This window comes from Hyla sarda, chromosome 1, assembly GCF_029499605.1.
Source record: "Hyla sarda isolate aHylSar1 chromosome 1, aHylSar1.hap1, whole genome shotgun sequence".
NCBI lineage: Eukaryota > Metazoa > Chordata > Amphibia > Anura > Hylidae > Hyla > Hyla sarda.
In genome coordinates this window covers 598247892-598263347 of record NC_079189.1, presented here as the reverse complement: position 1 = coordinate 598263347, position 15456 = coordinate 598247892, and the positions used below count along the sequence as shown (strand labels likewise).

General features: G+C 42.7%; 1 protein-coding gene, 2 non-coding genes and 1 pseudogene across 5 annotated transcripts in view; all 4 read left to right on the top strand.

Annotated features, from left to right (window-relative positions):
• Positions 1-3433: 3433 nt before the first annotated feature.
• SETD9 (SET domain containing 9) overlaps positions 3434-15456 on the top strand; it is a 29137-nt gene continuing 17114 nt past the window's right edge. For 2 of the 3 annotated variants that reach the window (XM_056547431.1, XM_056547421.1), the window contains exon 1: positions 3435-3589. In XM_056547431.1, the coding sequence (XP_056403406.1) occupies positions 3483-3589 (107 nt within the window). In that variant the 5' untranslated portion in view covers positions 3435-3482. Of the gene's footprint in view, positions 3590-15456 lie in introns of all 3 variants that reach the window. The other variant, XM_056547442.1, reaches the window with a different exon arrangement.
• Positions 3885-4012, top strand: LOC130345886 (U6atac minor spliceosomal RNA). Its single transcript, XR_008884307.1, has one exon. It is a non-coding gene; the product is annotated as a U6atac minor spliceosomal RNA (small nuclear RNA).
• Positions 5054-5145, top strand: LOC130343817 (U2 spliceosomal RNA; annotated as a pseudogene).
• LOC130345875 (U6atac minor spliceosomal RNA) lies at positions 14146-14273 on the top strand. Its single transcript, XR_008884306.1, has one exon. It is a non-coding gene; the product is annotated as a U6atac minor spliceosomal RNA (small nuclear RNA).

The window sequence follows — 15456 nt, the reverse complement described above, 5'->3', positions numbered from 1 at the left end:
ATATCATGAAAAAATTAATAAAAAGCGATCAAAAAGTTCGATCAATACAAAAATGGTACCGATACAAACTTCAGATCACGGTGCAAAAAATGATTCCTCATGCCGCCCCATACGTGGTAAAGTAAAAAAGTTATAGAGGTCAGAATATGACAATTTTAAACGTATACATTTTCCTGCATGTAGTTATGACAAAATCAAACCTATATAAGTAGGGGATCATTTTAACCGTATGGACCTACAGAATAAAGATAAGGTGTCATTTTTACTGAAAAATGTACTACATAGAAACGGAAGCCCCCAAAATTTACAAAATGGCATTTTTTCTTTAATTTCATCGCACAATGATTTTTTTTTCCGTTTCGTCGTAGATTTTTGGATAAAATGACTGATGTCATTACAAAGTAGAATTGGTGGCGCAAAAAATAAGCCATCATATGGATTTTTAGGTGCAAAATTGGAAGGGTTATGATTTTTAAAAGGTGAGGAGGAAAAAACGAAAGTGCAAAAACCCTCAGTCCTTAAGGGGTTAATGGTTTAAATGTAATATCAGGAAGTATTACTTTACTGAGAGAGTAGTGGATGCATGGAATAGCCTTCCTGCAGAAGTGGTCACTGCAAATACAGTGAAGGAGTTTAAACATCCATGGGATAAGCATAAGGCTATCCTTCATATAAGATAGAGATAAGCATAAGGCTATCCTTCATATAAGATAGGGATAGGTATAAGGCTATCCTTCATATAAGATAGGGATAGGTATAAGGCTATCCTTCACATAAGATAGAGATAGGCATAAGGCTATCCTTCATATAAGATAGGAATAGGTATAAGGCTATCCTTCATATAAGATAGGGATAGGTATAAGGCTATCCTTCATATAAGATAGAGATAAGCATAAGGCTATCCTTCATATAAGATAGGGATAGGTATAAGGCTATCCTTCATATAAGATAGGGATAGGTATAAGGCTATCCTTCATATAAGATAGGGATAGGTATAAGGCTATCCTTCACATAAGATAGAGATAGGCATAAGGCTATCCTTCATATAAGATAGGAATAGGTATAAGGCTATCCTTCATATAAGATAGAGATAGGCATAAGGCTATCCTTCATATAAGATAGGAATAGGCATAAGGCTATCCTTGATATAAGATAGGAATAGGCATAAGGCTATCCTTCATATAAGATAGGGATAAGCATAAGGCTATCCTTCATATAGGATAGGAATAGGTATAAGGCTATCCTTCATATAAGATAGAGATAGGCATAAGGCTATCCTTCATATAAGATAGTGATAGGCATAAGGCTATACTTCATATAAGATAGAGATAGGCATAAGGCTATCCTTCATATAAGATAGGGATAAGCATAAGGCTATCCTTCATATAAGATAGGAATAGGCATAAGGCTATCCTTGATATAAGATAGGAATAGGCATAAGGCTATCCTTCATATAAGATAGGGATAAGCATAAGGCTATCCTTCATATAGGATAGGAATAGGTATAAGGCTATCCTTCATATAAGATAGGGATAGGTATAAGGCTATCCTTGATATAAGATAGGAATAGGCATAAGGCTATCCTTCATATAAGATAGGGATAAGCATAAGGCTATCCTTCATATAGGATAGGAATAGGTATAAGGCTATCCTTCATATAAGATAGAGATAGGCATAAGGCTATCCTTCATATAAGATAGTGATAGGCATAAGGCTATACTTCATATAAGATAGAGATAGGCATAAGGCTATCCTTCATATAAGATAGGGATAAGCATAAGGCTATCTTTCATATAAGATAGGAATAGGCATAAGGCTATCCTTGATATAAGATAGGAATAGGCATAAGGCTATCCTTCATATAAGATAGGGATAAGCATAAGGCTATCCTTCATATAGGATAGGAATAGGTATAAGGCTATCCTTCATATAAGATAGGGATAGGTATAAGGCTATCCTTCATATAAGATAGAGATAGGCATAAGGCTATCCTTCATATAAGATAGGAATAGGCATAAGGCTATCCTTCATATAAGATAGGAATAGGCATAAGGCTATCCTTCATATAAGATAGGGATAATCATAAGGCTATCCTTCATATAGGATAGGAATAGGTATAAGGCTATCCTTCATATAAGATAGGGATAGGTATAAGGCTATCCTTCATATAAGATAGGGATAGGCATAAGGCTATCCTTCATATAAGATAGAGATAAGCATGAAGGATAGATATCCTTATGCCTATCACTAGATGTCACTGGTAGAACAAATTTTTCTGACGCGCATAATTTATAGGAACGTGAATGTAATTATGTAATCTCACCAATAGTTGTCGCTCATGCCGTACAGGGTATATACATTTCTAGTACATTCACCACTAGATGTCACTATTTATAGGGACGTGCATGTAATTACATAGACTCACCAATAGTTGTCGCTCATGCCCTACAGGGTATGCATTTCTAGTACATGTAACTAAATACATTCACCACTAGATGTCAGCATTTATAGGGACGTGAATGTAATTACATAATCTCACCAATAGTTGTCGCTCATGCCGTACAGGGTATATACATTTCTAGTACATTCACCACTAGATGTCACTATTTATAGGGACGTGCATGTAATTACATAGACTCACCAATAGTTGTCGCTCATGCCCTACAGGGTATGCATTTCTAGTACATGTAACTAAATACATTCACCACTAGATGTCACCATTTATAGGGACGTGCATGTAATTACATAAACTCACCAATAGTTGTCGATCATGCCGTACAGGGTATATGCATTTCTAGTTCATGTAATTGAATACATTCACCACTAGATGTCTCCATTTATAGGAACGTGAATGTAATCACATAAACTCACCAATAGTTGTCGCTCATGCCGTATTTCTAGCACATGTAATTAAATACATTCACCGCTAGATGTCATTCCTGCCATGCAAAATACAGGACATACATTTCTGGTCCATGTAGTTACATAAACCTACTACTAAATGTCGTAAATTTGGATAACACTACTATACATTGTAGGCGTCTGTGTATCCTTCAATCATTGATAAATTATACTAGTGTTACCCAACCAGGGTGCCTCCAGCTGTTGCGAAACTACAACTTCCAGAATGCCCGGACAGCCTTTGGCTGTCCGGGCATGCTAGGAGTTGTAGTTTCGCAACAGCTGGAGGCACCTTGGTTAGGATACACTGGTGCATACAGTACATAAATCTACCACTAGATGTCACCCGTAGAACGCATTTTCTCTGACATGGCATTTTTTTTTTCAAGGTAACACTAGGTGGCGCTGTTTACATCTTCTATGAAACACTGTTCCTGCGCGTGGTAACGCTTCCAGTTTCTGCTCCCCTGTCTGTCAGTGACGTCACACAGCCCCTCCTCTCCCCGTTCAGCGCCGTCTATTTTCGCCCCTCCCGTCCAGTGACGTCACAACCCTCGTGGCCCGCCCGTCAAGTCAGAGCCATGCCGCCGTCCCCGGGGTCGGTTTTGCGGGCGCTGCTCACCCGCTGGAGATCCTACAAATATCGTTTTGTCCCCTGGGTGGCGCTGAACCTGGCTCGTAACCGCAGGTCAGCTAAACTTGTTTTTTTCTAAGTCTTTTTAAAGCAATACAACGTGACTAGCTATAACCACGCCCCCTTCACGGCCATTGGTCAGAATTTATGCATATGTAATTTGTACACACTTGGAATGATTTTTGGGGTGATTTAATGAAAATTTTCGGTTGCTTTCAGTGCAGGCACGTTGAGTAAGATAAGATTGATCGTGTTTACGTGTTTATCAGACTTTGTGGTGTTGTCGCCCTAATGCTACATTACCAGTGGAAGAGGAGGTATAAATAACGCTGGTGCCCTATGTCAGTTTGTGTTGTATGAAAGGAGAGAAGGTTAGCACTCCCCTTGACAAGGATGGAAGAGGCCCCTGTGGCCTTCAACACATATACGGTTAAGGCATTGCCACCTACTTAGTGGCATCTCTAACCATGTTTTTTGGTTACCTCAATTTCATGGAATGTTTCGATCGGAAATTCCGATCAACGATGTGCCATAGTGCAGCATTGATCAGTGTTAATTGTGATGAGTGGCATGGGCCATATCCGAATTTGTGATGTTTTGCGAATTTCGCATATTCGTTCACTTTTTTTTTCATGCGAAAATTCGTCATAAAATTTGCTGCATGCGCGATTATATCTTTCAACTAACTACTTTCCTATTGGTGTCAAGGGATGTTAAAGGAGTACTCCAGCGCAAAATAATTTATCCCCTATCCAAAGGATAGGGGATAAGTTATAGATCGCGGGGGGTCCGAGCGCTGGGGCCCCCCGGGATCTCCTGGACGGGGCTGCGGCAGTCTGCTGGAAGTGAAGTTTCGTCTCCAGCATAAAGCCGCGGCAGACACTCCCCCTACATGTATCTCTATGGGATTCATGGAGGGGGCGTGTCGGCCGCCGCGTCATGCGGGGACGGAACGCCCCCTTTCCTGTATATTGCCGCGGCCCCGTACCGAAGATCGCAAGGGGCCCCAGCGCTCGGACCCCCCGCGATCTATAACTTATCCCCTATCCTTTGGATAGGAGATAAGTTATTTTGCACTATAGATGTCCTTTAACCTCTGACAACTGTATTTGCATCCCTCTCATTGGCCCACAAGCTAAAAGAAGGCAGGGATCAGTGTCCTCTGGTAGTGCCGATATTTGCATAATATTCACATAAAATTTCCCTTCTTTAGACCACTATATCTGCACACATTCACTTATTTCTTTTTTTTGTCACTTTTTGTCACTTTTATTTTTTTTTTATCTAAGAGCCGAGGAACGTGTTCTCAAATCACCCAAAGTGCAAATGTGTTACACTAAAAAACGTGCACAAAGGATGTGGTTTATCGCAGAGGAGAGAGACCCCCCAACAAACCTTACCCTTCACCTCCGGGCCAAAAGGTACCTGCGAGGATCTATGTCCTTTTTCGCCGAAGCTACTAAGGGACCACAAATGCTCCCGGCATCCCCCTTGGCGTTGGCCAAGGTATCTGCCTGTATCGCTTCTTGGCCTTTTGGCTAAGATTAAGTATAGTATCTGTTCTTATCAGTTTCATGCTGGTGGCAGGCGACGCCGATGTGGGACTGGTGGGGATGGGTGCTGCATGGTAGGTGCAGGTGTACCAGGGCGTTCCGGGGCTGGTTCTGAAGAATCAGCTCGATGGCTGCTCCGATGTGACCTGTTTCCTCCGGGTCTCCCCATGAGGCTGAGAGGGTCTAGAGCCGAGGTACTTTAGCCCCCTAAACTCACTGGGTGTACTGGCTCACTGAGTGGAAGCATGGGCACCATGATCTCTTCACCTTGTGGCACTCACCTCTTGATTCCTGGCCTTCTGGCTAGGATCAGGGACATTATTATAGATCCGGCCGGATGTCCGGGCAGTATATCTGCACACATTCACTTATTTATTTATTTTTGTCTCACTGTGTCACTTTTTGCGTGTTGTGTGTCCACAGGATTTGTCAGGATGCGGTAGCCCTTCTGGGTGTCCCTTGTGGCGGTCTAGGGGAGGTGTGTGTGGCCATTAGGTTCCGCATCTCCCTGCAAAAACCCCGGGTACTCCTACATGGGCAGGGTACCTACCGTTATCGGCTCTGCGGGAAGATACCTTGGCCAACGCCAAGGGGGATGCCAGAGCATTTGTGGTCCCCTAGTAGCTTTGGCGAAAAGGGACATTGAACCTGGAACCTCGCAGGTACCTTTTGGTCCGGAGGCGAAGGGTAAGGTCTGTTGGGGCATCTCTCCTATCGGAGAAGGGCTTGCGATAGACCGCATCCTTTGTGCACGTTTTTTTAGTGTAACACGTTTGCACTTTTTCTTGCACTTTGTGTGATTCGAGAGCACGTTCCTTGGCAAATTTTAAAAAGACAAGATGGAAGCAGGGGAGGGATGATCACTTTTTATTTACACAGTACACATCATTGTGATATGTATTGTGAAAACAAAAACGAATAGTCGTCATAACGAATATAATTCGCGATAATCTAAATATTTGCAAAATCGCGAAGTGCTGATATTCGCGAAAAAAATTTGTTATTTGATTATTTGCGCTCAACACTTAAGTGTTATCAGCGCTCCATTAGTACTGACTGCCTGCCTGCAGTATTGGAGCGCCTATTGGTCGGAGGCAGGTAGGGACCCTGATTTTGCTGTGGTGGTCCTGATCAGCTTTCCTCAAGTGATTTTTGCCACTTTTAAAGAGTTAATGCCAGACATCATCCTGATCGGTGATATGCGGCTTTAGCTGTGGGTCCTGGCTGCTATGGCCCTGTATAGGAAAAAAAATAAGAGTCATGGATTTAACCCCTAGAAGACGCAGGGTGTAAATGTACGCCCTGTGCCCATTCCCATCCGTTTTAGCACCTCATAACATATATATTTTTTTTCTTTTTTAAGTGTATAAAACATGTTAAAGGGAAAAAAAATTGCAGTGTGAACCCGGTCTAACTGAGTTTTTGCATAACCCGTGCGCTGTGTGGCTGTAACGCCTTAAAATAAGATAATCACCAAGGGGCTATAGAATGTAATGGCACAAATCAATACAGAATAAACAAAAACCCTTATTGTTTAAAGGGGGGGGGGGGGGGGGTTCTGACCATAGGACCTCTAGCGATCTAGTACCCCTTATTTATAGGTACAATGGGGAGAGTTTTTTTTTGCCCCATCTATAATTGTCGCACATAAAGTCGCAATCTAAATACGTGCAACTTTTTCTTTAGAGGATTTTTAGAACATGATGCATTCTAGGCTATTTTAGATGGAAAAATGCATTGGTGCTGAATTTATCAATAGCAACTTTTCGGCGTAAATTCACATCGGGTGAAAGTACGCTGAAATGTCAGATCATACTGAAGCAGGTTTAACCCCTTAACGACCACGGACGTAAATGTACGTCCTGGTTTGGCGGGACTTCCCGCACCAGGACGTACATTTACGTCCTGTGTATGACCGCGAGCATCGGAAGGGTGCTCGCGTCATACACGGCAGGTTCCGGCCGCTAGCAGCAGCCGGGGACCCGCCGGTAATGGCCGACATCCGCAATCACGCGGATGTCTGCCATTAACCCCTCCGATGCCGTGATCAATACAGATCACGGCATTGCGGCACTTTGATTGGATGATCGGATCGCCCGCAGCGCTGCTGTGGGGATCCGATCATCCAGCATGACAGCCGGAGGTCCCCTCACCTGGCTCTGGCCGTCTCCCGGGGTCTTCTGCTCTGGTCTGAGATCGAGCAGACCAGAGCAGAAGATCACCGATAATACTGAGCAGTGCTGTGTCCTATACATAGCACTGCACAGTATTATCAATCAAACGATTGCTATAGATAGTCCCCTATGGGGACATAAAAAGTGTCAAAAAAAAAGTTGAAAAATGTAAAAATAAAAAGTAAAAAAAAAAGTGAAAAATCCCCTCCCCCAATAAAAATGAAAATTGTCAGTTTTTCCCATTTTACCCCCAGAAAGCGTACATTTTTTAAAATAAACATATTTGGTATTGCCGCGTGCGTAAATGTCCGAACTATCAAAATATAATGTTAATGATCCCGTACGGTGAATGATGTAAACGTAAAAAACTAAAAAAGTCCACAAGTGCTGCTTTTTTGTCACATTTTATTAAAATAAAATTTATAAAAAATGATCTACAAGTTTTATATATGCAAATGTGGTATCTAAAAAAAGTACAGATGACTGCGCAAAAAAAATGAGCCCTCATACCGCCCTATATACGGAAAAATGAAAAAGTTATAGGGGGTCAAAATAGAGCGATTTTAGATTTTTTTTAAGCGGTACAAAAATATAAAAGTATCTAGCCATGGGTATCATTTTAATCGTATTGACCCACAGAATAAAGAACACACGTCATTTTTACTCTAAAGTGTACAGTGTGAAAACAAAACCCTCCAAAATGTGCAAAATTTGGGTTTTCATTTAAATTTCCTCCCTAAAAATTCTTTTTTTGGGGTTCGCCGTACATTTTATGGTAAAATGAGAGGTTTCATTACAAAGTACAATTGGTCACGCAAAAAACAAGCCCTTATATGGGTCTGTACATGGAAATATAAAGGAGTTATGGATTTTAGAAGGCGAGGAGGAAAAAACGAAAATTGTCCTGGTCCTTGAGGTGAAAATGGGCTTGGTCATTAAGGGGTTAAATACAGTCTAATCCGTAGATCCCGAAGTCCGTGTGCAGAATTTATCAAGAGCCTTGTGACTTTTTATAAAGTAGGTGCACAACAGACCGGCCTCACACTATGTAGTTTGGTCTATATTGATCCAGAAAATAGACAACTTTGATAAATCTCTACTATGTACTTAGGTAAACCCACCACTAGGTGTCACCTGCACCAATCATTTATAGGCTGTAATTACATAAACCTACCACCAGATGTCCTCCGTGCTGTATATCATTTATAGGACATACCTTTCAGTTACATGAAATTACATAAACCTACCACTAGATGTCAACCATTTGTACATCATTTATAAGATTTACATTTCCTTTACGTGTAATTCCAAATTCCAAATTAATTGTAATTACATTTTACCAATAAACGTCGACCATGCCGTGCATTCCTTACAGCAGTATTTTCTGAACAATGTACCTTCATCTGTTGCAAAATCACAATTTCCAGCATTACTGGAGAGCCTTAGGCAGTCTGGGTAGTTTTGCAACAGCTGGAGGCACCCTGGTTGGGAAACACTGGTGCATTTAATGAAATAAGCATACGGCTAGATTCACCCCTGCCATGCCAAATTTACAGGACATACATTTCTAGTACCTGTAGTTACCAAAATCTACCTTTTTTTTATTTTAAATAACTTTATTAGCAATCAATTGTCATAAACGTACAGTGGGGCAAAAAAGTATTTAGTCAGCCACCAATTGTGCAAGTTCTCCTACTTAAAAAGATGAGAGAGGCCTGTAATTTTCATCAGAGGCATACCTCAACTATAAGAGACAGAATGGGAAGAAAAATCCATAAAATCACATTGTCTGATTTTTTAAGAATTTATTTGGAAATTATGGTGGAAAATAAGTATTTGGTCAATAACAAAAGTTCATCCCAATACTTTGTTATATATCCTTTGTTGCCAATGACAGAGGTCAAATGTTTCCTGTAAGTCTTCACAAGGTTTTCACACACTGTTGCTGGTATTTGGCCCATTCCTCATGCAGATCTCCTCTAGAGCAGTGATCATCCAAATGCTCTCTAGCAAACTTCAGACGGGCCAAGACATGTACTGGCTTAAGCAGGGGGACACGTCTGGCACTGCATGATTTGAGTCCCTGGCTGTGTAGTGTGTTACTGATGGTAGCCTTAAAGAGACTCTTAAAGAAGAAGTTACAGGTCTGTTAGAGCCAGAAATCTTGCTTGTTTACAGGTGACCAAATACTTATATTCCACCATAATTTGCAAATAAATTCTTTAAAAAATCAGACAATGTGATTTAATGGATTTTTTTCTCATTATGTCTCTCATAGTTGAGGCATACCAATGATGATTTATAGGCTCTCTCATCTTTTAAAGGGGGAGAACTTGCACAATTGGTGGCTGACTAAATACTTTTTTGCCCCACTGTTCATACAATGTGCAGGGATAAAAGCAGTACATAATGAATACAATTACTGCCTATTGCACAACATATAGCCCGGGTCTGCCCACTCTATACATCATACCACATGCTACACTAATTCTTTCTTCTTTCACATTCTTGCACACATTATATACATGGCAGTACAGCATACAGCACAGGTGTCCCTACAGTGTACATCATACCACATGCTACAGTAACATCATTTCTCCAAACATTTCATATATATATATATATATATCAGTACAAAATATAGCATAGATTCCCTACACTAGATATCATACCACTTGCTACACTAACATTCCTGCACACATTATATACCTGACAGTACAACATACGGCACTTTTCCCCTATACTATACACCATACTAAAGGCTACACTAAAACTCCTGCACACATTATATACATGACAGTAAAACATACAACACAAGATTCCTACGCTATACATTATGCCACACGCTACACTAACATTCCTGCGCACATTAAATACTTGACACAGCATACAACACGGGTCTCCTTACATTATACATCATACTACGGGCTACACTAACATTCCTTCACACATTATAAAATAAACAATAATGCTTTACAAATAGAGATAGTGGATGGGGGTTATAGTTTTTTTTAATCTCTTCCTTCCCGATGTCCGATCTGTCCATGATGGAATAGTCCCTGAGCAGTCTGTGGACCAACCGATGGCATCCTGTACGGACATCCCCCAAATTATAATCAAACCACAGAGCATCCTTAAAGGAAAACTCCAGTGAAAATTAACTTATTCCCTATCCACATGGGGTCCCAGCGGTCAGACCCCCCCCCCCCCCCCACGCGATCAGATACTTTTCCTGTATGCTGGGATAACTTAATTTTGGCTGGAGTTTTCCTTTATAAACATATGGTGCTTTAACCCCTTAAGGACTCAGGGTTTTTCCGTTTTTGCACTTTAGTTTTTTTCCTCCTTACCTTTTAAAAATCATAACCCTTTCAATTTTCCACCTAAAAATCCATATTATGGCTTATTTTTTGCGTCGCCAATTCTACTTTGCAGTGACATTACTCATTTTACCCAAAAATGCACGGCGAAACGTAAAAAAAAATCATTGTGCGACAAAATCGGAAAAAAAAACGCCCTTTTGTAACTTTTGGGGGCTTCCGTTTCTACGCAGTGCATATTTCGGTAAAAATTACACCTTATCATTATTCTGTAGGTCCATACGGTTAAAATGATCCCCTACTTATATAGGTTTGATTTTGTCGCACTTCTGGAAAAAATCATAACTACATGCAGGAAAATGTATTCATTTAAAAATGTCATCTTCTGACCCCTATAACTTTTTTATTTTTCCACTTACAGGGAGGTATGAGGACTCGTTTTTTGCGCCGTGATCTGAAGTTTTTATCGGTATGATTTTTGTTTTGATCACTTTTTATTCATTTTTTTAATGGTATAAAAAGTGACCAAAATACGCTTTTTTGGACTTTTGAATTTTTTTGCGCGTACGCCATTGACCGTGCGGTTTAATTAATGATATATTTTTATAGTTCGGACATTTACGCACGCGGCGATACCATATATGTTTATTTATTTATTTATTTTACACTGTTTTATCTTTTTATGGGAAAAGGGGGGTGATTCAAACTTTTATTAGGGAAGGGGTTAAATGACCTTTATTAACACTTTTTTTTACTTTTTTTTTGCAGTGTTATAGGTCCTATAAGGACCTATAGCACTGCACACACTGATCTCTTATACTGATCATTGTTATCCCATAGGGACCTATAACACTGCACACACTGATCTCCTATGCCAGGGGTCGGCAACCCGCGGCTCCTGAGCCGCATGTGGCTCTTTTACACCTTTGCCGCGGCTCCGGTGTGTGGTGAATAAGAGAGGGGCAAGTTTTCTGAAGCGGGGAGGATCGAGGGCAGAGCCATGGGTTTGATTTTTTTCACCGCACGTCTGCAGATAATTAAGCCATGCCCCCCCCCCCCCCCCCCCCACGGAGGATGGAGAGCGCAGCTCTGCATAATACAAGGATACAGTGGGAGAGTGAGGACGGACACAGCTCCTCCCTCCCCCTTCTCTGTACACACAGGACCTCATTTTTCACGGGGAGGATTCATGTTTTCACAGGGGAAAAGCTCCTCCCTCCCCCAGCTCTGTACACACAGGACCTCATTCATCACGGGGAGGATTCATGTCTGCACAGGGGAAACACAGAGCGGATGAGGGGAGAGGAGACTGCACTGCAGGGGAAGATTCCTATGTGTGAGGAGACATTACACAGGCTGGGGATGTAAAGACTGCAGGGGAATAAATATCATACTGGGAATGATGGGGGGGACGGGGACTGCTGAATGACACATGCTGGGAGTTGTAGTCCCTCTTATGTGTGTGTATGCCAGTGGAAACACTGGTATATGAACTGCAACTCCCAGGAGATTACTGGTATAATAGAGATGTTGGTGAACTACAACTCCCAGGAGACTACTGATACAATAGAGGTGTTGGTGAACTACAACTCCCAGGAGACTACTGAGATACAATAGAGATGTTGGTGAACTACAACTCCCAGGAGACTACTGAGATACAATAGAGGTGTTGGTGAACTACAACTCCCAGGAGACTACTCAGATACAATAGAGGTGTTGGTGAACTACAACTCCCAGGAGACTACTGAGATACAATAGAGGTGTTGGTGAACTACAATCCCCAGGAGACTACTGAGATACAATAGAGGTGTTGGTGAACTACAACTCCCAGGAGACTACTGAGATACAATAGAGGTGTTGGTGAACTACAATCCCCAGGAGACTACTGAGATACAATAGAGGTGTTGGTGAACTACAACTCCCAGGAGACTACTGAGATACAATAGAGGTGTTGGTGAACTACAACTCCCAGGAGACTACTGATACAATAGAGGTGTTGGTGAACTACAACTCCCAGGAGACTACTGAGATACAATAGAGGTGTTGGTGAACTACAATCCCCAGGAGACTACTGAGATACAATAGAGGTGTTGGTGAACCCTAACTCCCAGGAGACTACTGATACAATAGAGGTGTTGGTGAACTACAACTCCCAGGAGACTACTGAGATACAATAGAGGTGTTGGAGAACTACAACTCCCAGGAGACTACAGAGGCAGCATGCTGGTGTTATACCACAGACTGAAGACTCCTGAATAACACATGCTGGGAGTTGTAGTCCCTTTTGTGTGTGTATGCCAGTGTATCCCAACCAGGGCATGAGAGGGGAGGGGGTTTTTGCGGCTCCCAGTTTTTTGTTTTTTCTTCGGAAACGGGTCCAAGTGGCTCTTTTTGTCTTAAAGGTTGCAGACCCCTGTCCTATGCTGATCACTGGTATGTATTAACACGCCTGTGATCAGTGTTATCGGCGCTTGACTGCTCCTGCCTGGATCTCAGGCACGGAGCAGTCATTCGTCGATCGGACACCGAGGAGGCAGGTAAGGGCCCTCCCGGTGTCCGATCAGCTGTTCGGGACGCTGCGATTTCACCGCGGCGGTCCCGAACAGCCTGACTGAACAGCCGGGTCACTTTCAGTTTCACTTTAGAAGCGGCGGTCAGCTTTGACCGCCGCTTCTAAAGGGTTAATACCGCACATCGCCGCGATCGGCGATGTGTGGTATTAGCCGCGGGTCCCGGCCGTTGATGAGCGCCGGGACCGACGCGATATGATGTAGGATTGCGGCGCGATCCCGCTTCATATCGCGGGAGCCGGCGCAGGACGTAAATATACGTCCTGCGTCGTTAAGGGGTTAAAGGGGTACTCCGGTGAAAACCTTTTTTTCTTTTAAATCCACTGGTGGCAGAAAGTTAAACATATTTGTAAATTACTTCTATTAAAAAAATCTTAATCCTTCCTGTACTTATTAGCTGCTGAATACTACAGAGGAAATTCTTTTCTTTTTGGAATGCTCTCTGATGACATCACAAGCACAGGTCTCTCTGCTGACGTTATTATAATAATAATAACAACGCTTTATTCATTGTTGTCCTTAGTGGGATTTGAACCCAAGTCTCCAGCACTGCAAGGCAGCAGTGCTAACCACTGAGCCACCATGCTGCCCTTAGCATATATCTGTAGCATTCAGCAGCTAATAAATACTGGAAGAATTAAGATTTTTTAATAGAAGTAATTTACAAATATGTTTAACTTTCTGCCACCAGTTGATTTAAAAGAAAAAAGGTTTTCACCGGAGTACCCCTTTAAATGTCTTTCTGTCCTCTACAGGGCAGCTACAATGTGGAAATACAGAGTGCCTACCAAGAACCACGCCCCCTTCACAGCCATTGGTCAAAATGTATGCATATGTAATTTGTGCACACTCAGGATGATTTTTGGGGTGATTTAAGATTAATTTTCAGTTGTTTTCAGTGCAGATATGATGAGTTGGATAAGGATGATCATGTGAGGGTGTTTAACAGAATTTGTGGTGCAGTCGCCCTAATGCTAGATTACCAGTGGGTGTGTGTTGTATGAAAGGAGAGAAGGTTAGCACTCCCCTTGACAAGGATGGAAGAGGCCCCTGTGGCCTTCAACACATATACGGTTAAGGCATTGCCACCTACTTAGTGGCATCTCTAACCATGTTTTTTTCATTCTCTAATAATAATTACTAGGGATCGGCCGATAATCACGATTTGGGGCATTATCGGTATCGGCAATTACCTTGCCGTTAAGCGATAATGCACCGCCCCCAGCGCACCGCGACCGCCCCCCCCCCCCCGACCCACCGCACCACGTCGCACCCCCCACCGTAGTGCTGGGCAGTATACCGGTATGAACCGGATACCGTTTTATTTTTCTCCCACGGTATGGCTTTTTGCCCATACTGCTCCCCCACCCTCCGAGTCAATAAAAAAAAATTAAACTTACCCGTAATGGGGGTGGTCTGAGCCATCCATCCTTCCTGTAGTGTCTGGCGGCATTCCGGGTGGAGGGTGAACCGGTCCGGGCTGTTCTTCTCCGGGGGTCCTCTTCTCCCCTGTGGGCAGGCTCCGGCCTAGTACGCTGCATAGACGCCGCTACGCCGTGACATCAGGGGCATCACTGCGCAGCGGCGTCTATGCTGCGTTACTAAGCCGGAGCCTGCCCGGAGTGGAGAAGTGGACCCCCGGAGAAGAACAGCCCGGACCGGTTCACCCTCCACCCGTAATGCCGCCGGACACTACAGGAAGGATGGATGGATGGCCCGGACCACCCTGACAGGTAGGGAGAGAGAAGCGGGTGGCGGCGGCGGCGGCCTATGGCACCGTAAAAGCCACTGCAGTGCATTGATTTAAAGCGCCCACTTTAAATCAATGCACTGCAGCGGTGTTGCGGGGGGATAAATAGCCGATAACTTATACCGGAATATCGGTATAAGTTATCGGCTATCGGCCCTAACCTCTACCAATTATCGGCCCTAAAAAAACTATATCGGTCGATCCCTAATAATTACTACCTGTTGCTTGTCGTAGGGGATCCAAATAGCAAAAATGAAAAAACGCCACCAACAACTTTGTTTTATAAATTGCTTTTAGTGAAAAAATGTAAAAGATTCACAATATGTCAGGCAAAGTCTTTGCAAAAAGTAGATATTACAAAATTTCAATTCACCCAAAGTGCACCTTCGACACTCTTGACACTCTCCAAGCTGTAGGAAATCTTCACCCCATAGCCGGGCTTCCTTCAGTGCATGGACCTTCCTCTCACGAAGGGGAACAGATTGGAGCTTACGTCGACACCTTACAACGTTTTGGAGACCACGCCTCCTGACTTGAGAAAGGAGGCGTGGTCT